The sequence below is a fragment of the Diabrotica undecimpunctata genome, chromosome 1, assembly GCF_040954645.1.
Source record: "Diabrotica undecimpunctata isolate CICGRU chromosome 1, icDiaUnde3, whole genome shotgun sequence".
NCBI classification, from domain to species: Eukaryota; Metazoa; Arthropoda; class Insecta; order Coleoptera; family Chrysomelidae; genus Diabrotica; species Diabrotica undecimpunctata.
This window is the reverse complement of record NC_092803.1, coordinates 149,407,701-149,431,197: the sequence shown is the minus strand read 5'-3', so window position 1 is coordinate 149,431,197 and position 23,497 is coordinate 149,407,701. Positions and strand designations below refer to the sequence as shown.

The following is a 23,497-nucleotide window of genomic DNA, read 5'->3' as shown; positions in this document are numbered from 1 at the left end:
TGCCTTTATGTAATATTTTTTAAACGTTGCAATTATGCCTTGATCTAATGGCTGAATAATGCTTGTATTTGGCGGAAGAAATACTATGTGAACGTTTGGATGACCTGCTGCATTTTCAATAATTAATAAAACTTTAAAATCGAGAGATTTTTCCTTCGTATAGGCTTCTACTTATGGTACGAAATAATTATGGAACCATTCTGTAAAAATAGCTGTTGTCACTCATACGCATGCCAGCGTATATTTGCTTCATTGATCTGACGAAGGCGTTTGACAGGGTTCGCCTGGGAGACATTCTAAATATATTAATAGAAAATAAAACACCGACCAATATAACAAAGATAGTCCATAACCTAAATAACAACAATGTAACCAAAGTTAGAGCAGGAGACCAATTCACTGAAAATATTTCAACACCGGGAGGAATTAGACAAGGCGACAGTTTAAGCCTCTTCTTGTTTAACCTACTCATGGGCAAAATTATAAACAAAGTAACATCTCTCAATATCGAATACAGAATGGCAACAAAAGAATTGGTATGGTGTGTTACGCAGATGACGCAGCAATTATTGCCGAATCAGAAGATGATCTTCAGAGACAGCTCTTTCAGTTCTTTCAAATAAGCCGCCAACTAAATATGATGATTTCTACCAAAAAACTAAATGAATGACAATAGCAAAAGATCCACTTAGATGTAAGTTAGTAGTTGCGAACAACCCCATAGAACAGGTGATGCAATTCAGATATCCGGGCATAGATATATCAAGCACACACGACCCAGTAAAGGACCTAAGGAGTCAGATCAACAAAGCATCCGCATTGTCGGGATGTCTGCGGGAGATAGTCTGGTCAAATCCGTATATGCGCACAGATAGTAAAATTAGAATCTACAAGACTTGCATACCGATCATGACATATGGCATAGAAGTGCGCGTAGATACCAACAAAACGAAACAGATGCTAAGGGTTGCCGAAATGAAAACCCTAAGAACAATAGTGGGCAAAACAAGAAGAGACAGGGTGAGAAATACAAACTTCAGAGAGCAGTGCAAAATTCAAGATATTGTAAGATGGGGAAGGCAGCGTAAGAGGATGTGGTACAATCATGTAAGACGAATGGATGAGAATAGTCTACCAAAAATTGCCCTAGAAAACAACCCGCCCGGTTCAAGACCTCCCGGAAGACCACTTAAAAGATGGAGGGATAGTTGGCAATCTACCTCTCAGGAAATTAACCAGAGACAGCTTCAGACCCTATTAAACCCTATTAAACAGATCGGAAGATCTCCAAGAAGTAGAAGAAGAAGAAGATCTTTACTTGCTATATGTTCACTTGCAGTTTTTTCATTAGTTGCAATATAAGTACGGTTAGACATTTTTTTCCAATACAGTCCCGTTTCATCAGCGTTAAATACTTGATCGGCACAATAGTCCCCACCTTCAATAATTTTCGCTAGCTCCTGTGGAAATATTTTTGCTGTTGCTTCATCTGCTGTACCACTCTCTCCTTTAATCTTGATATTGTGAAGTGCATTTCTGTTTATAAACCCGGTTAGCCATCCTTTGTTAGCTGAAAATTCTTTACCAGCTTGGGAAGTGGAAGTTGGTGGCTCTGACTGTTTCATTAACTCATAAAACTGAAGAGCTGTTTCCTGGATTAAATAGCCACTTGCAGGAATTCTTCTTTGAATTAGTTCCTCAACCCAATTTGCGATGGCTCTTTCTGTTCTTTCTAATAATACATCCCTTGAGTAAGATGAAACTTTGGCGCTTAATTTTGTACCAGAAATTATAGATTTTCTTATAGCAACTTTATTCTTCTTAACTGCTCTTACAGTTGATTCGCCTAAATTAAAATGTTTTCCAATTCCCGTAGATCCTTCTCCTTTTCCTAAGCGATCTAAAATTGCAATTTTCGTTTCCTACGAAATTAATTGTCTTTGATGTTTTTTTTTTCTCCATTGGGCCAAATAAAATCTTAAAAAAAGAAATAAAAAAATTAGACTTACGATATTAAGATGGCAAAAACCTCTTCTAATGAAAAATAAAACTTTATGACGCTCACTTGAAACGTTTCAAACCAAAACAGTGCTGTTTATTATACTGCAACTTGGAATCAGCAAAATTTTAAACAACTTACAGTAGAACTCCAATTATCCAGATTAATTGGGACCGGACCCGATCCGGATAATCAAAAATCCGGATAATTGGATTTTTCTCGAAAAAGGTCTTTTCCGGGAAAGAAACGTAATTACAGCAAAACACAATGGAGAACATATACGGTATTTATTATGAAAACAATACAGTATACACAACAATATGTAAATGACAAAGTTTACATTACGTAATATTGACACACAATACTGAATCACAGTAAAATGAATTATTTTTTAAACATATCAGGCAGAGTCAGTTGTTTTGCTGACTTGAATCGTTTCCGCGCCGCCAAGTCTCGCATTCTTTTGGCGGTGAGGAGTTGCAGGTGGTCACACTCTGGTTGCCGCTCCATCCATTTGAGCGCGGTGTCTAGCCCTACAAATGCCTCACTCGCATTCGGCCCCTCGTCTAGCTCGCTAGCAAAGTCCTCGTCTTTCGGTTCCGGATCATCACTTTCTGCTGTCACAACACTTTGGACGAGTTCATCATCATCGAGAATCTGGAATCCGGGATACGTAGAATCACTTAACAACCACTCCTCTACATCCTCTACACTGCACTCGGAACATCCGGAAATGTTTACGATGATATCTCTGATTTCTTCAACCGTTACGTCGTCATTTTCCTCCTCTCTCTCTCTTCCTCTTCTTTTTGGCGCTGCTTCTCTTCCTTCTCTTTCTGTAGCTCCTCCTTTGTTGAAATTCCTTTCAATTTATTCCAAGCCCTTCTCAATGTCGCCGTAACCATACTCCACCCTTCCGCCACCATATACGAGCAATCTTTGAAATTGATTTTTTTGTGATGAGCGACAATGCCTTCTTCATTTTCATTTTCTATCAACAGTTTCCTAATCAATTGCCTCCTGTAATGACGCTTCATTGTTTCAATAACCGACTGATCCATCGGCTGCAACAAACTCGTTACGTTTGGTGGCAAAAACATTGCTCGAAATCTTCCATCTTCTCTTTCTAGCAGGTTTTCAGGGGATGAATGGGTGCATTATCAATAAGTAACAGCACCTTGCTGCCTTCTTTTCCCAATGTCTTTTGATGTTTTTTGACTTCAGGTATGAACACTTCATCAAACCATTCTGTAAATAAAGTAGCAGTCATCCAAGCCTTTTTTGGTTTTTATAGACCACGGGAAGTTTTTTTACATTCTTGAATGCCCTGGGATTTTTGGATTTTCCTATCATGAGTAGGGGTAATCTATGATTTCCGGTTGCGTTAGCACAATTAAGGGTACTCGCGCGCCCTTTCTTACTTTGTGACCATAAGCACTTGATTCTCTTTTGGAAGCCAATGTAGTTTTTGGCAAGGCTTTCCAGTTTAGGCCCGTTTCATCAGCATTGTATACAAACTCAGGGTCATAACAATCTGGTTCAACCTTAAAAGTCGGATTCCGTGCCTGGCTTTAAAATTTCGTAGCCACCCATTACTCTCTTTAAATGAACCCACACTGTCCATTTTCTCGGCAAAAAGCATAGCTTTTTCACAAATAATAGGGCCTGAAAGAGGGTTCCCCAATGTTCGCTGCTGCAAGAACCACTTAAACACCACTTCTTTCAATTCTTTATTTTCAGCTGTTTTCATACCCTTTCTCGATTAACTTCCGTCTTCATTCTCGAGGACGGATACAAAGTTTACAATAGAGAATTTATTTTTTTTAAAGTCAGATACTGTTGACATTCCCACTTTGTACACCTCGGCTAAATGTTTACCCGACACACCTTTGTCCAATTGTTTAATAATTTTAATTTTATCGGCCAACGATAATACCACACGTTTCCTCTTAGAACTCATCGTAGTTCACTGAACACAATAATCAAAACACTAAGGAACGAGGTAACCAAAGTAAAAGACGCAGGAGAACATGCTGCCAAATTAAAATGGAACTTCGCAGGACACAATGCCCGACTGAAGGATAAGAGATGGGACCACGAAATACAACAGTGGAGGCCATGGTTAGGAAAGAGAAGCAGAGGAAGACGACAAATGAGATGGGCTGATGACATTAAGAAGATCGGAGGACACAACTGGAAGCAAGTGACGCAAAATAGAAGACACTGGATTGATTTGGGGGAGGCCTATTTCCAAAGTTGGATTACTTAAGGCTGAAGAAGAAGAAGGAACACGGACAAGTCAACAACAAGTCAACACATCAATTCACTCTATTGCAGGTTGAAGAAGCACTAAACGGCTGACTATGTAGCAGGTGCCGCGAGCGTGGGTCATCGCACCCCCTCCCTATAGCCCGTTGCTATCGCTACACCACAGTGTGTTCGCAGTTAGAAGGGTCAACTACTGCGCCCCGTTTCCTGCATACATATTTATTTCTGTCAGGACGTGGCGCCTATACACACTTGATTTTTTCCTTTTCTCAATCTGATCCGGATAATTGGAGTCCGGATAATTGGAGTTCTACTGTATTATAAAACGAAGCACCGCTAAGAGAAAAATTATTTTAAAACAATAACAGGTTATACTTTTCAATGCGAAACTCGCAATGATGTAATAGGGACATCATGTAACAAGGGAATCCCCGAATTGCAAACGCTCACTTTACTGACATCTGGATGTGAATAGTTAATATTTAATTATACTAGTTAATAATAGAAATTTTTGGATGGTATACGAACCGCACAACTTTAAAATCGCTTAAAAATAATGCGCCTAAAAAGAGACCTTACTGTACTCGTTTGAAAGACATAAGAGGAAGTTGCCTTGGTCACTTTGAAAGGTCAGCAGATTGCAGAACATATCATCAAACAAGACAACTACCAAATTTTACTTAAATAAATACAGGTGCTTAGTACATCACACTAATATCCATGGATGTTCTGAGGGGCCGTCGAAATACGAAACGCCCGCAGTTTGCCGAATATAGCTCTGAAAGTTGCCGAATCACCTTTGATAATAGCCCAGTGGAGATTTGGATCTTATATTTATATCTCCAGAAGGTTGTCTATAACTAAAATTTGAATATGCTTCACTGAAAACGTTGACAGTTCAGGACAAACCGTGGAATAAAAAAATCGGCATTACTTGTATTCATAGGCTTATATTTTTCAATTTCTATCCTGAATATCTCGGAAAATATCATATCTTCGGCAAAAATAATTTGAAGGTATCTCCAAAACATTAGCGTAAAGAAAAGTGTGATACCTTTTTCTATTTGTGTATAATTATGCAAGTCAGATCTGTCTGGAAAATTCCAAAATTTTCAAAACTTTGCCGCCTGGAAAATTATTTATTATATAAATAGCCTATTTTTATATGTACAAGAGTAAACAATCTTTCAAAGTTACTTCACAAAAACTGAAATCGGTTAATTAGGTGATATTGGAAAAATTTTTAAATGAGCCAATAAATAGTATTTTTTATTTACTGAAATTCTTAAAATAGGTAAAAATTTTCCGGAATCATTTCCTAAAAAATATATGGTGTTACTCACTACAATTATTAACTTCAGCAATTTGTATAAAGATATCGCAGTCATAGGAAAAACATACTGTGAATAATTTATATTTAAATTATGTAGAATAAAAATTATAGTATAATAAGATTATTTAAATTCTATTTGGGTTTCACACAAAAACATAAATTACATAAATGTGTTATGTGTTTCACAGAACCGAGTCATCAAGAACGATTCATCCCAACCCTAAAATTTTTATTTTAATATCGCGAGTGAATCACAAATTTCCAATATGTAACATAAAATTGTATTAACGACCTTATACAGTTTGAATTAGATGCTATCAAGGCCATTTTATTTCCTAGGGTAAAAATGGGATAGTTGCCTCACATTTTAAATGGGGTATTGTTTACTAAATAACAGTTGATATTTGAAATTATATTTTGATTATATAGTGATTCTTGTATCTATGGTTTACTATATCATTCAGAGTAATTAAGTAAGTGTAGTTATTGTTTATATTAAAAAAATGTCAAATAAAAAAATACTACGTAGTTTTGAGTATAAATGCCTATTACATGGGTTATATGCCCCGAGTCAATTTCCACTATGGAGAAATTTGCCCTTTTGCAATATTTCACACATTTATTGCAATATTCGCCATACATAATACAATTTTCATGTAGCCATTTCTTGTACATAATACATTGTACCAGTCTGCAGATGATTTAGTATTATAATATTTATCAAAACATTCCTTGCAACTAGCAATTTTCTGTGTGTCTGAATCAGAATCGCTCGAAATGGATCTCTTCACTATCACTAGTTTCTTTATTTTCTTTTGGTTTTTTCTTGGGTTGTCTTTTTTTCTGAGTCTTACGTCCTTAACTTTTTAGTTGGCACAGCTGTTTCAGCTAATCGGTGTTTATTTTGTCTGATATTCCGACTGTAGCTTTACCTTTGACCTTAGCTACCTTTGCTTATAGATATTTTCTTTTGTGTTCAAAATTGCAGCTGATTGTTTTACCCTCTTATAAAATGGTACCGGAATGGTTGGTATCGGTAAACATTCTTGTAAATATTTACTTGGGTTTTTTTATCCGTTCATCAATATTAACGTTGTTATAATGTTTTGATGGGCTTAAAATTAGAAAGTCTTTTACTGGTATTCCTGTTGTCAATGCGTGGGAAGGTCTGGTACATCCTCAATTCCTTGTGTGATATTATCCAATTTCTTGTTTCAGCTGTATACAAAGTTTTAAAAGGTTTGAAGAAACTGCGTCGAAGGGCTTGAGTGGCATGGCTAGGTAAACAAAATAAAATAATTTCATTTTATTTGGCAGTTTGGAGCATGTCTATAGCATTTGTGTGGGAAGAATGACTATCTAGAAGTAGAAGGACTTTTCCATTTGGTTTTCTTGTGTAAAATGTTCTTTAAGCCATTTGTGAAATAATTCTGCATTCACATAAGTGGGTTTTATATTCATATAAACGTCTGCTCCAGGTGGAAGTCCATGCAAAAATTCAGGTTTCTTGTTTCACCTTTAACAATCACAATCACAAAGAAAATTTCCTACTGCATTACAGCACGCTATTACCGATAGAGTTTCACCTTTTTTACCAGATGTGATGTAATGGACTACTCTTGCACCTCTTGTAGCAACAACTTTTCCAGTAGAGTTGTTTATTTTGACACCTGTTTCATCTACGTTATATAATCTATCTGGTTTATTTAGTAAATCATTCGCTGTCATTAGAGAATGATGACAGAGGATGAGATCATTTAAGGAACAACTCAAACATGTTGTGAACTTCATCTCGATTTAACTCCTGTGTTCTAGCAATTGAATACCTTCTTCTTCTTCTTCTTCTTCTGGTTCCTATCCGTTTCGGATGTTGGAAATCATATTGGCAATCATGACCTTGCTCGCTGCGGCTCGAAACAGCTCCGTTGAGGTTTTCTTAAACCATGTTCTTAAATTCCGCAGCCATGATATTCTCCTTCTACCGGGTCCTCGCTTACCTTTGACTTTACCTTGCAATATAGACTGCAGCAGGGAGTAACGGTGCTGATTTCTCATAACGTGTCCCAGATATTGCAATTTTATGCGTTTGATCGTAAACACAATCTCTTGTTCCTTCTTCATTTTTTCTAGAACTTCCTTGTTCGTGATCCTTGCTGTCCATGATATTCTCAGCATTCTTCTATAAAGCCACATGTCAAATGCTTCAAGTTTTTTAATAGTGGTGTCTGTAAGCGTCCATGCCTCCGCCCCGTACAACAACACAGAGAAAACATAGCATCTCAAATGTCTCATTTTTGTATCTAGGGATATGTTGTGACTTTTGAAGATGGCTCTCATTTTGTTAAAGACCGTTCTTGCCTTTCCTATGTGGCACTTTATTTCCTGTACATTGCTCCACTGTTCGTTTATAATAGTTCCCAGGTAGCTATACTGTTTTACTCGCTCTATCTGCGTCCCATTACTGTATAGATGAGCCCCATTTATATTCTCCTTGCTGATAATCATTTGTTTCGTTTTGTGGGTATTAATGTTTAGTCCGTACCGTTGACTGTACTCGTTTATTCTGTCCATTAGCCTCTGAAGTCCCTCTAAACTATCTGCTATCACCATGGTGTCGTCGGCATATCTAACATTGTTTACTCTTTCACCATTTAGAAGGATGCCTTCGTCTATTCCGTAAAGAGCCTCGTTAAAAATTTTCTCTGAGTACATATTAAATATCAACGGCGATAGGATACATCCCTGTCTAACTCCACGTAGTATTTTTATGTGATCTGTTTCTTCTCCGTTAATTTTCATGTATGCAGTCTGATTCCAGTATAGTTCTGAAATTATTCTGAGGTCTTTGTCATCCAGGTCTGCTTCTTTTAAAATGTTTATCATCTTTTGATGTTGAACTCTGTCAAATGCGTTTTCATAGTCGATCAAGCACGCGTATACGTCGCAGTTAACGTCCCTGCATCTTTGAATCAGTACCTGTACTCCGAAAAGTGCCTGAAATTTGTTCCTCGCACTTCTTATAAATTCTTCCGTGGATGACTCTAAGAAACAGTTTCAACATGTGGCTCATTAGGCTGATTGTTCGATATTCTTCGCACTTTTTAGCCCCCTGTTTTTTAGGTATCGCTATGAATTCTGATTCTAGCCATTTATCATAATTGAATACCTACAATGTGAAAAAAAAAATCATTGAAATCCAATTAAGGGTTCAGAAGAAATGTAGTTTCAAAATCATGGTCCATTTGAGATTAAATTATAACACATCCATATTTATTTGAGGAGAAATGAATTTTGTAGAAGTTTTGCCAATATTCTCCAGACATTAATTAACAAGAATCTCTATTTTAAAATATTATTTTTTATAATGACAGAGCCAATAACCTCACATACAAGATGACTACATCGTGAATTCTCTAAAAGAAGAAGAACTGTCACATTTGCCATCAATTCATATTGACATTGTTAATTTTACCTCTATTTTTTTTTTAAACCAATATCAAATGTCGTGGTAAAGTCACCTCTTCCAATTTTTACAAAGACAATTCCAAATTTAGTGCATCAATAATAATTATTTTAATGTGTGTAGTGTCTTGATGTGTGTGTTTGAAAGGTTTCTATGTTTTGTCCTGTTCTCTTTTTTATCCAATGATCTTAGTATGCTTCCATATATTTACATTCCTTGCATCGGCATGTAAGTACAATTTATATACTATTTAAAACTAATCATTTATAGTAATTCATCAATCAATTTATATCATTTTATATCAATTCATCATCAATTCATAAATCAAACAGTTTATAGTATCATCATCATCATTAGCTCCACAATCCATGGTGGGTCTTAGTCTGCTCAAGGATAAGTCTCCATTCTCTCCTATTCTTGGCTTTCCAGTTTCGTAGTCCCAATATTCTCAAGTCTTCCTCCACCTGATCCTTAAATCGTGCTCTGGGTCTGCCTCTCCTCACTCCATCTATTCTTTGGTTATAAATATGTTTTGACGGCTCCATATCGTTCATTCTCTCTGTGTGACCTAACCACCGCAGCCGGTTTATTTTGATGGACCTAATAATATCAGGTTTGTCATACAGGCGGTAAAGTTCGAAATTATAGCGTCTACGCCATAATCCTCCCTCCTGTACTCCTTCATAGATATGCCGGAGGATTTTACGTTCAAAGCATCTTAAACGTTCTTCATCGCTCTTTGTCATCGTCCATGTTTCCGACGCGTATGTGAGGATGGGCTTGATAAGAGTTCTGTATATCACTAGTTTCGTTCTTTTTGTAACTAGGCTTGTTGTTAAATTTTTTTTTAATTCATAATAGGCTCTATTTGCCAGATATATCCGTCTGTTAATTTCTGCACTTACTATATTATTCTGATTAATTTGTGAGCCTAGGTATATAAACTGTCTTACTCTTTCGAAAGTATATGTTCCGATCGTTAGATCTTCGGGTTGTGCAGCTTGTATATAATTTGATACTTTCATATACTTCGTCTTACTAGTGTTAACCTCTAGTCCCATTCTTTTTGTTGCTGCTTCAAGCGCCTTGAATGATTCGACCACGTCCGACTTTCTTCTTGCAATAATGTCGATGTCATCGGCGTACGCTAGTAATTGTACGCTGCGATTAACAATAGTTCATCCAGATTCTCCTATCTTATAATTTATAGTATATCTTATAGAAATTAATAGTTGCAATTTGTTATTTTTAGCATTTAAGTAACCTGTCCGCACACCTGACGATGAACAGCAGATTTTAGTACATTTCTTTATAGCATTTCTTTAACCTTATATCATAGATCATTTAATAAATTATTCTATTATTGATATATTAGTTCATATCATGAATCAATTAATTGTGGTTTTCATTGTATTATATTAATAAAATAAATTTTAAGTCAGCATTTCTCAACTCCATTGGTTATTTGCAATATTTTTCATAAGCAAATTATACAAGTACAAGTATATATACAATAGATCATAAAAATAAAAATATTAATAAAACGTTTTATCTGCAAATTTACCATTTAATCATTACATGATTGACAGTTGTTTAAGTATATATATAATTCCGCATTTCCTACACTGTAATACGAGTATTTATGAATAATTTTACATTGGCCTTCTTTCTAGTAATTTATATAAAATTACATTCATTATTGTGAGTAAGAAACACCTAGTCTTATTCTTCATCTTCAATCTTTTATATCAGTAAATTATCTGTTGGGTGGAGAACACTCTTCGTAATCTAAATTCACATTATTTTTATCTTGCTTTTGTTCAGGAAGAGGTGAAGAAACTCTGATAACCAATGGTGTAATAGGTGCTGGTAATCAATAGTCATCAATCCATTAATTATTCCAAATCCGATTATTAAAATCGATCCGGTTTTAATAATTTCTTTGTCTTTTCTTAGCCACTGAAGAAAAGTTATGTTAATTGTGTGATGTACATATGAGACCCTTAATATACGTCGGTAGCACCACATTTCAAATACCTCCAATCGTTTTATGGCATCTTCTGTAAGGCTCCAGCTTTCTACTCCTTAGCTGAGGACACTAAAAACGTAACATCTATGAATTCATATGCGTATATTGTTACTTAAAGATAAGTTGCAGAGAATCTTTCTAAGAATGTTAAAAGAGTTTCGGACTTTTTCAATACGAGTTTTTATTTCGTAGCTATGATCCCAAGTATCCTTAATATTGCAGCCCAGCCAGCATACTTCTCCACTCTTTCTAACGGTGTATCGTTTATTGTAATAATATTGTTTATAAGTTGCCCATTTACTGCAATACCATCTTCTGCTTCGTCCAAAAAACGTGTTTTTTTTAAATAAATTTTATTTATAGTACAAAAGATATTTGAAAATCAAACTTTCTTCTCTGGAAATGACTGCCCAAACTCGTCCAATTTGTTGGTGAGAGTCATCATTTCTTGGACATAAATCATCCGAAAGCTAAAAACTAAATGGTTTCATATTCTGTATCCAATTCGCTCTATTATGGATGAGTGGCGGTGAGTGGTACAATAATAATAATAATATCGTATGGCTTTTTTGCCGGGGAGATCCTTTCCGATTGTTCCGGCGCCAATTGCATCTTTAACCCTGTTTCAAGTATCTAGTGTCGATGCACACTAGCCCAGGGGAACCGACGGCTTTACGTGCCCTTCGAAGCACGGTGAACGGCTCATATCATTTTTAGAAATGAAATTGTCGTTGTTGGTGCCGAGATTCGAACTCGTGCACTCTGGCTTACAAAGCCAGTATCTTGCCGCTGAGCTACGGCCGTCCACCTACATGGTGAGTGGTGAGTTGTCACGAACTACATTAAAGCTAAAATCGTACAAGTGGACAGAGCGGTAAATTTCACTATATATGCGGATGATACGTCAATTATTCTATCTAACAAATCCAACGTAATCCTACAACATCAATGTAATGATTTTCTTTCATCTTTATATTCTTGGTTTTGCGATAACTCGTTGCATCTTAATGCAGAAAAAACTCAAGTTATACATTTTCACAATAAACAAAAATACTTGGAAAATCTTCAGCTGATTTTTAACAACATGCAAATAGCTACGGTGTCGTCAGGCAAGTTTTTGGGAATAACGATTGACGAAAGTTTGGATTGGAAGTTGCATTGTGGAGCGGTTGTTTCGAAGTTGAGTTCCATTAACTATCTAATTAGAAATTTAAAATATGTTCTGACGGAAAATCAGCTAATTATGATTTATTATGCACTCGTTGAGTCCACGCTAAGATACGGGATATGTTTTTGGGGTATGTCTGGTTATGCAAATGGTATTTTCGTCATACAAAAGAAAACATTGCGTTGTGTCGCTGGTCGCTGGTGTCTCCCGACTAACTAGTTGTAGAGAATATTTTAAAAAATATAAAATTTTAACATTGGCGTGTCTATACATTTTTGAATTATGTGTTTTTATTTTTAATAACTTACGTCAGTTTAAAACGAGTGGTGATATGCATAATTTCAATACTAGATATTGTAATAAACTTTATATACCATTTTCAAAAGGTAACATTAAATTTAAATCGCCCAGAGTATACGGGCTACAGGTGTTTAATCATTTACCTACAGTTGTAAAGTCCACTAGTTCAATAAATGTATTAAGAGGAATCTTAAGCAATTTCTATGTGAAAAAGTGTTTTATACAGTCGAAGAATTTTTTAGATCTTAGATATTAGCTGTATTTCATTTAGCTTTTAAATTCATTTCATGTCTTGTTTAGTCTAGTTTAGTGTTTAGTTTTTAGCAATGTATATTTATGACTAATTCTATACAAACCATGTTTGTCAGAAAGAAAATAAAGAATTTAATTTAATTTAAAAGAACGCAACATTTAAAAATATATAAAATGTCAAAGACTATATTTCATCGTTTTCCTTCAGTTTATAATTTTATAATCAACTTTTACATTTATTATATTTTATTTTATAATCAACCTATCGCATACTAAGTGAATTAATTTTTCGCACGTTGAAAAATTTGAACACTGTTGCGTTCTTTTAGCTTTAATGTAGTTCGTAGACAACTCACAACGCACCGCCACTCATCGTTCTTCTTCTTCTTTCTATGTAGACATGACTCTGTCTGTTTTCCAATGTGCCCCCAGTAAGTTGTCGTTCCATCGTTTTCGTGGTCTTCCTACTGATCGTATTCCTATTGGGGAACCGTCTCTTGCCGTCTTTACTACTCTATTTGTTGTCATTCGGCTTATGTGATCGTTTCATTCTACTCTTCTATTTCTTACCCAGTTCTTGAAGTTCTCCACCTTGCATCTACGTCGTATATCTATACTTCTAGCTCTGTCCCATAGTGTCTTGCCATCAATTTTTCTTATTGTTTTCATCTCTGCTGTTTCTAACGTCCTTTTTGTTCTCTCTGTGTCAGGTCGTGTTTCTTCCGCGTATGTCATTATTGGTCTAATGAATGACTGTTTTGTAAATTCTGCCTTTCATTTCTTTCCCGATATTTTTATTTCTCCATATTGTTTCATTCAGGCAGCCTGCGGCTCTGTTTACTTTATTCACTTCAGTTTCGAGCTTTCCGTAGCTAGATAATGTGATGCCTAGATATTTAAACTTCATCACTTGTTCTATTATCTGACCTTCCAGCTCCAATTTACATCTTAGTAAATTTGCTGTTGTAACCATGCATTTCGTCTTTTGTGGGGAAATTAACATGTTAAATTTTCTATCGGTTATATGAAATTGGTGCAGCATACGTTGTAAATCTTAAAATCGTCAATAATTTTTAATTGTTTTTCTCCCATTTGCTATCCTTTCTTAGTTCTTACTTTTTTTATTATTTCATTCATAATCAGGTTGAACAATAGAGGTCTCAGGGAATCTCCCCGTCTTATCCCATTGCCAGCTTCAATAGGGTCGGTTAGTTCTTCTTCCACTTTTACTTTTATTGTGTTGTTTTGGTAGATATTTTCGATCATTTTGATTATTCCTAGAGTTATCTCTCTTGCGTACAATAAGTGGATAACGTCCTTTAATTTGACCCTATCAAACGCCATCTTAAAGTCTAAGAAACATAGATATGCCGGTTTGTTGTATTCTAACGATTTCTCTTACACTCATTATAAATATAGCGTCGGTGCATGATCTTCCCGACCTACAACCTTGTTGTTCTTTTGCTAGTGTTATAATTTCATTCAGTTTATTTGTTATCACTTTGGTTGGTAATTTTAGTGTTCTGTTTAATAACTTAATCCCTCTATAACTTTCTGGGCCCGATTTGTCTCCCTTTTTGAAGAGGGGTATTAGGGTGCTTGACCTCCATTCTTGAGGAATTCTGTTTTGTTCTATTATTTTTTGGATTAGTTTGAATAGTTGTTTGGTCAGATCTGTTCCTCCTTACTTTAGGAGTTCGTTCGGTATTCTGTCCTCTCCTGGTGATTTTCTATTTTTTAATTTCCTTAATGCTTCCTTTACCTCTTCCTCCTCAATATTTATTTCTTCGTTTGTCGTCACCTCTGGTGTTGGTGGTTCATTATCGTCACCTTTAGCAAATAGGGAACGAAAGTAGTCTACCCATGTTTCCTTCTGAATGTGTTTCGTTTTTATTAGTTCGTTCATCTCTTTTCTTTGTCCTCTGATCATTCTCGTCTGATTCATGTTTCATGTCTGATTCGTTTATAGTGGTTGTATGCCTGTTGTGTTTGTTGTGTTCTGTATTGTAAAAAGGCTTTCTTCTTTTCTTCACATTTTGTGTTCACTTCCTCTCTAAACCATGGTGTCGAATCAGGATAATTCTTATTTTACGTAATGCTAGGCTAGGGTCACGGTCACTACCTACATCTGCTTAGACATCTAAGCCTGTTAAGACATCTTACGTCGATTATTTCCGATGGATGTTTGTCTGTTGGTTATAACATAATCTATCATAGATCTTTTTTCACGGGTGTTATTAAATGTATATTTGTGTTGGTCTTCGTTACATTATGCGTTACTTCGTGTGCCACTCATCGTTAACAGAGGAATTTGGTATGGTCGGTATTACAATGAAACATTTTTACCGAAAAAAAAAAACAAAATGGCGGGCATTTGAATTTTTCGTCTTTTTTGCATTTTTAATTGTTTATAACTTTTTAAATAAAAATGAATCTTTCGTTTGTGGTACCGACCATAGAGAGACATCTAAAGAGTAAAATGCCCTTGGGTTCATCTTGATAAGTGCAATAGTTTCGAAATACGAGTGACACTTCCCTACCTACTTTAAGGTCACGCAGGCCTTCGGAACTAATTCTATACTCTTTCTAAGAGCATTTTCTAGAAATTTTTGAAAAATTTTTTTCGAATTTTTGATTGGAGGAACCTGGTCTTAAATAATGCTGGTGACAGTATGCAACCCTATCGAACTCCTTTTCCGACTGTGAAGATTTGACAGTTCATTTTTTAATCGCACTATTGCTTTTGTTGAAGAAATATGTTTAACTAACAAACGATTTGGCTACCCACTGCAGATTGTAGTCAAATGTCGTCAAGACCGAAGTGCCGGGCTACCACTGCAACAACAGAACGGTCAACTGCGGCGATGAAAGACATACTAAACACCTGGTGGAGGGCTGTTCTACAGTAGCAACCCATCAGATTTCTTAGAAATCTGATGGGTTGCTTAGAAATCTGATGGGTCTGCGACGCAAGAGTCAATTAAATGAAACTTTGATGTTTTGTTAGTATTTTTATACTATGATTATTTGTAATGATTATTTGTTTACTCTATTTATAAACACAACTCTCTGTGTGTATGGTTTACCTGTGTTGTAGCCACACGTTAAATAAAATAAATGAATAATCCGTATTTGGCATCCAAAAACTGTTATTCTCTTCGGAGTTTTTTTTACAAACATAGCCGCATCAACCCCTGAGTTATTAGCGACATACATTCATACACATAAGATAATTTACTTATAAATACTAAATGTTGTTAAGTATATTAATGTTTTTCAAGAATTTGACCAAATGTTCAATTTTACAATTTTCTCCGGAGATTTCACTTGTTGATCCCTTGATGTGATTGATTTGTATCTGCAACTGGTATTTTGGGCACTCTACATGCTTAACACTGAGTGGAACATTACAGTTGACATAAAGTGGGATTAGTGTGACCAATTATATGCCCCTGGGTAAGTAAGGTATGTCCTAGGCGAAGTCGAGTAACAATGACTTAATTGACTCTGTTGAGAAATTGATATTTACTCGGTTTTACAGTTGTTTTCACTTTGAACTGTCCCACTGGTTTTGCCACAAATTTACGACCTTCACTTTAACAAATGAACAAATGATTTTAAATCATTTAGCCCTACATTTCTCACTTCACTCACGGTTTCACTGCTTCTTGCTTGTTGGGCTATGTGATCCGCTTCTTCATTTCCTTGAAGGCAGGGGTGAAGGAACCCATAGAAATTGTACGGTATGGTTGCTATTTTGTATGGTAGCTAGTTCTTTTTTAAATAGGAGAGCATTTTGATGTGTTGTGTAAAGTTGGTTAGTGGTGTTGATGGATCTGAGGGAATCGGTAATCATAAGAGCATTGGATATATTATGGAGTTAATATGAGTGAGAGCTTGATAGACGGCAGTGGCTCGCCAGTATGTATACAGCTTAAGGATGGTAGTTTATACCCAAGTGTAATATTTGGAGGAACGACAGCTGTCCAACTTCAGTAGATGTTTTAGAGGCGTCTGAGTATACGTGATAAAAGTTAGAAAATTTTGTTTGTTGATAAAGGTATTTTTCATTAAGGGGTAGGGAGTATCGTTCTTTCTAAAGATATTTAAGGATTTGTCCGATTGAGGAATTTATTGTCCAAGGAGGAGAAATACTTATGAAGTTGGAATAGGTATTTGGTATCGGAATGTGTAAAGCCATGAGAGTTTACTAACTATTTTATAGAATGGTGGTGTCATAACGATTCCGGCGTCATTGGAATAGTCATTTGTAACATATTGAATTATCATCGAGTAAAAGTGCGTGAGAGCGGACATAATGAAGATCTCAAATGAAAATGTGCACAGAATTCCAATTCAAGAATTGAAAATGAAAAAAATAATCAGTGTATTAAATGCCGCAGATGTTCCCATCGGAGCTAAACCTCAATCTTTTGAGATTTTTTTTTGGAACTTTATCGTAACAACCCCAATGATTTTTTAAACCGTTTTATAGTTTTCGGTGAAACTTTTTTCTCCAATGTGTAAAGCCATGAGAGTTTACTAACTATTTTATAGAATGGTGGTGTCATAACGATTCCGGCGTCATTGGAATAGTCATTTGTAACATATTGAATTATCATCAAGTAAAAGTGCGTGAGAGCGGACATAATGAAGATCTCAAATGAAAATGTGCACAGAATTCCAATTCAAGAATTGAAAATGAAAAAAATAATCAGTGTATTAAATGCCGCAGATGTTCCCATCGGAGCTAAACCTCAATCTTTTGAGATTTTTTTTGGAACTTTATCGTAACAACCCCAATGATTTTTTTAACCGTTTTATAGTTTTCGGTGAAACTTTTTTCTCCAATATACTCCCAAAACCAAAGAATATTCCAAGCAATGGATACAGAAGCGTTTTTCGCTATCAAACGAAGTAAACACAGTTTTATCGCCTCATTTGATAAAAAGAAAATTGTTTTTTATCGGGATGACGCTCTTGGCTTGTATATCTGCTACTGCAATGGCCAAAATAAAATAAAAATAAAAACGAATCTATCGTAAGATCGTTTTGACACATATTATACTACATGCTACATAAATATATTATAAAAAATTGATAAACTTAAAAGAGAGTTAAAATAAAAAAGGAATAACGAACAAAACATGTGAAAAAAAAATTAGTAATAAGAAACTTAGATTAGAGAAACGCAAAGAAAAAAAATATGTAGAAAATAAGAAAAAAATAAAAAAACAACTTAACTTATAGATATATTATGATAAAGAAGTTCATTATATTTTATACACAAACAAAATTCATACAAACGGAAATCATCTTACATTTAAAAAAAAAATATAAAGTTATTTCTCCCAATGACAAACAAAAATATCTGCAATGATGTTCTGTAATCTGCAAGTATTTATTGTTATATTTAGATTATTATCAGATGATCATATTACGAACATAAACCAGCAGCTGTATAATTATCAATGTGAATGTATAGTTTTCGAATTGATGAGTAATTTTAGTGGTTTGAAAAATTGTATTTGAATGCATAACAGAACCTCTGCCTATACTATACATAATTAAATATTTGACAAGGTGACGAATAGTTTTGCACGAGCACGTGCATTGGTATGGTAAAAGTCATCGGAGTTATGATCATTACAAAACACCAACGTGAAAGTCTGTATTCTTTGGTATATTTTTATTCTTAGTTTATCTTTTAACATCCAATTAGTAACACATTATATTACACCTTAATTAAAATATATATTTGGTCATCTTCCTCTGTTTTGTTTATCTGTTCTTGGTCTCCATTCGGTTAACTTGCGTTTCCACCTTCCATCATTCATCCTTGCCACGTGGCCACCCCATCACCATTTCAATGTGCAAGCTCTCTCCACAACATCTGTAACTCTGGTTCTGTTTCGTAGGTCTTCGTTTATATATCGTAACGAAAACGGTGATTTTCGTTGGTGTAGTGAAGAGTGTGGATAATTTATAGTTTTAAGGTTTTAAAAAAATTGTGTAAAATTGTCATAACTGGCCAAATAATACTTATAAAATATGTAACAAGAATTGCCCTAATGTAAAGTAAATAGTAAAACTTTATTTAACACTGAGGCAAAGGAATGTCGTAGTCAGGTAGAAAGCTGTTCTTAGAGAAGATTTGTTTGGAAGAAAACAAAAGGTCTCTCAAACAATGAAAGATTAAAGCTCATTTTATAGAACGGGATTAGAAGTTTTGGGAAAATTTTATTGACTAATGTTATGCTGTATTTTATAAATTAGAAATAGAAAGATTGGTAGATTTCTTTGAATTCATATGAATAGTTTAAAAGAAACCGGGATTTTGGGTAGAAAATTAGTAGAAATGTGGCAAACTGAGGAATGAGAAAATTAATTTTTAGTTGTTGTTTGGACGAGGAAGAAGCAACAGGTACGAGCAGTATAAGTGAATTAGTGGATAGGAAATTATACTAAAGAAAAAGTTTAAGTTTAGTGAAGGTAGTTGATAAAAGAATTGACCTACAAAAAGTTTTATGCAGATACCACAGCTGCAGTAAGTACAAAAATTGTATAAATTGGTATAGGTACCAGTTGGCGTGTTTTTTTCTTAAAAAAAAACATTGGGAACCATGTTTCCTATTCTATTCTTTATCGATCCAGCTTTGGAGGAAGGAGTCAGGGTTAGAGAGATATAAAAGTTAACATAAAAAAAGTTAAAAAGAATTATAAAAATTATACAATTTTTATGCATAAAGAAAATTGTTGTTTGTAGTATCGTTTTTCGTTAGGAACTCAAGGCATCTTACACTTAATACAATTAGACTGAGGAATAATAACCAAAAATTTCTGTACCAGCCGATCTTCATAAATCGGTCTCTTCACAAAAAAAATTGAAGATAAAACTTTATTTTTACAAAAAATATAAAAGATAATACATTGATATTGTTATCATAGCATGCTTTAAATATAGTCACTTTCATGCCAAAATATTAAGTAGTTATTCCTTCTGGGTGCATCACTTCTAATGTCACTGACTACATATATATATATATATATATATATATATATATATATATATATATATATATATATATATATATATATATATATATATATATATATATAATATATATTCAATGGTTGAATAGCAGAGGTTTTATCGGTCAATTATTGGCAAATAAAAGTCGTCAACTACTTTATTGATTTATTCGAATAGGTTTCGCTTTTATTTTTAAAAGCATCATCAGTTCACTACAAATAAAAAAGACTTTAGACTATAAGTAAACAACCAACTGGGTTCATTGTAACCTACAAACAATTTGTAGGTTTTTTTTAGATGTTATGAAAACTCTACGATAACTTAACATTAAACATTAACAACTAAACGAGAGAAACGAAACAAAAAATACAACAAAAAACTGTTAGAACACTATTGTTCAATTAATTTTAACCGATGGCTTCATTTGAATGTTGGTTGGTAAGCTCTTTCGAGGGTCAAACCACACTAATCTTTTCGATTGTTTTCTATCAGCTCTAGGATGTCATAATTTTCACATGTGGCTTATTCTCGTATATGTGTTTCTTTGGAATGCAGGGAATAGGTACCATTATTGAGGGAATTAGCGAGCTGAACGGGGACAGACCTTTTTTAAAAGAGGATTACTTTTTTCTTTTTCTTTAAAAAACAAACAAACAAAAAAAATGGAAAGAAGAATGGGAATGAAGTTACTGTCTTGTAAGGGGTTTTTTATATTTTTTTATTTGTTTTGCATGATGAGAGAGTGATATATCTGGCTCAAGTTGTCGCGGTGGCGTGTTTTTGTTTTGGGAAAGCATTCCGTGTATTAGGCTTGAGCATTTCGAGGATTTTTCCTACAGTCGCCATAATTCAACAACATATCTACGTATTCATTAGGTGTGAATTGGGAAAGGTCTTTTTACTACTGTAAGAAGTCACGATATTTCACAATTCTGTTTTAAAACTACAATGAACCCATTAGTGAGCGAATACAAGAAATGGTATTATAACAAAAAAATATTTTAGTTGTTACCATTTTATAGTTGTCAAAATACGATTTTAATAAAATCTCAAAGACAACTTGCTTTGCTTGTGAATTTGCAAAAACTATAAAAATGTTAATAGTTTTAGGTATAATAGTTTTAGGTTTTGGAGATGAAAAATGCACCATTAAATTGAAAATTAAGCATATTTATTAACATATATATCCTCATTGTGGAGGACCGTTGAATTTGGGTAAAAAAACCATTCGTTTGACCTATACTTCACTCTCATACTCCATTTTTTTTCATTGTATTGACGTCACAGCGCCCGTGTTAAGGTCACAGATCTCATGTATACATCAATTGATAGTATTGGCATTTCCCAGTTTTCAAATTAAAATATTCACTACTTCCTAAATAAATTATAGGCTGTTAAAAACATCTTGGAACACCCTATAATAATACAATTTTTTAGATAAAAATATACTCATCCTCTTTCGTAACAAACTGGCTAACGAATCGTAAAAGATATAACGTCACTCGATACTAATGGTAAATAAAGTTCTTTTTTTTTTAGTTTTAATAAAACTGATTTTTATCAAATATCTTGTTCGGAATAAACCTAACATCTATCTACCCAGAGAGACTTATTCTATCCATTGTTGAATGTCTTTTCCAATAACATCTATTCAGTAGTGTATCAATATTTTCGTTTTTACTTCGACCAAACCGAGATGTAAACACTAAATTTGAACGGTGCGATGGACTTTGTATTATAGGCAATTATAGTTCAATACAAAGACAGTTCTTAAACATTTTTGTCACATACATTTAAAAAATGCTACACCATTTAACTGAAACCCAAAAATTGAGGGTTATACCAAATTCCATGTGAAAAAATGGTTTTTTAATTGAACTAGCTGATACAATTTTTTAGATGGGATTAAACTACAATTAAGTGTAACGGAAATTACATCTTTTTATCTTACGTTTCGATACCCAATCATCAAATCGTTTTCAAAAAAATGAACAGATCAATCATCAGAAGAATTGTCAGATCAATTTTCACAATTTTATTTCAGGATTTTTCAAAAACCATTTGAGGATTGGAAAACGAAACTTCAAAAAAAGTGTAATTTTCATTACAATTAATTGTGGTTTAATCCCATCTAAAAATATTCAGTGAAAAACGTGCCACAAAGAAATAGTTTCAGAACTAGTTTGTTAAAATTTGAAAGTATAAGATCTTAAAATGTTAAAGATTCGACTATTTTGTTAGTAATTCCATTTTAAATCATAAAGAAAATCTCATGACTGTACACCGACATAGTATTGGTTCTACAACATATTTTAATACATTTTATTTTTAGATATTTTCACACGCTCTTGAGCAACCCTCTCCTTTTAAGAGAATTTTACGAATCCTGGTCTATTCTTAGAGATGAAGAAAAAAATAGCATGCTGCCTAATATGGCAGCAGGTGAGTATATACTTTAAAAATCATTATAGGCTTCTTTTAATTCTTAATTGATCCCATATTTAAGCTTTGCGATCCTCTAAGGGAAAAGTCACTCATCACAGATACAAAAGGATTGAACTCTGGGGGAGCTCTATATTAAAGTAGTACCGATTTTTGGATGGTCTTGTAAAGATATTCATTACGACCTAGCTTCTTGATGTTCTATGGGAGGCTCAATTTTCATCAATCGGCTGACTTCATTAACCCATAGATACCATTCTCACACTGTCATTTGTCAACTAGTTTTAATACGTATGAGTGATGAAGTTGATTAAATAATTTCGCTGTTTCCCATTTTCAAAAAATATGGAAATTATTTAAACACGTTCTGCGATAGAATAGACCATTTTGAACTAATTAAAAAAAAATACCTATTTAATATCACTGCTAAACAACATTTCAAATAACTAAACTTTTTGCAAATTTCTTTCCATGTAATTTTTGACGTGACCGAAAAAAATTGTCATTAATACTAGCAAAACATAGACGTTACGTTTGGTTTTTAAGGGTTTGGTTTTAACTTTTGATAAATTAATATTTTTTATAAAGAACAGAGTAAATATGAAAAGAAAAAGCATGAAAGCCCTAATTCTCCAGCGAAATACCTGTCTAATAATATACACACATGGTCCATATTTAAAATTCTACTATTCCATATTTAAAATTAAGGGATTTTGGTACTGGAAGGTATATAGTGAAAAGATGACCCCTTTGGGATAAAAATCGACCTCACTCAGCATTTTCACAAAATCCAATTACTATTGTAAAATAACAGTGTGGACTCTTTTAAGTAGCTACCACTATATTATATGTACCAAAATCTGATCCAAAGTATGCTTCGTCGTTTGCAAGCTGTTATCACTGCCAGAGGAGGGAATACTCGCCACTGAAGTTCTTAAATTTTCTTTTGTTTCAACAAAAATCACATCAACTTAAAATTTTCAACCTTTCCCTTTTCAATGTTTAGTACATCAAAGCCAAACTGTTCATTTTCATTACTTTCAATAAACTTTAAAGGACAAAAACGTTTTTTTGTTTAAGCAATTCGTTAGTAAACTATGTTACAACCGAAATTAGTTAAAAAGAATAATAATTTTTAAAATAAATTTAAAGTACAGGGTGACCCTAATTTTATGCTCGGCAGTGTATATTATTTATATAATTATATCAT

The 23,497-nt window shown here is 34.0% G+C and overlaps 1 protein-coding gene across 3 annotated transcripts in view; it reads left to right on the top strand.

Annotated features, from left to right (window-relative positions):
- LOC140432347 (sorting nexin-29) overlaps nucleotides 1-23,497 on the top strand; it is a 54,923-nt gene that overhangs the window by 9,209 nt on the left and 22,217 nt on the right. For all 3 annotated transcript variants that reach the window (XM_072520188.1, XM_072520186.1, XM_072520187.1), the window contains one exon: nucleotides 22,178-22,287. In XM_072520188.1, the coding sequence (XP_072376289.1) occupies nucleotides 22,178-22,287 (110 nt within the window). The remainder of the gene's footprint in view (nucleotides 1-22,177; nucleotides 22,288-23,497) is intronic.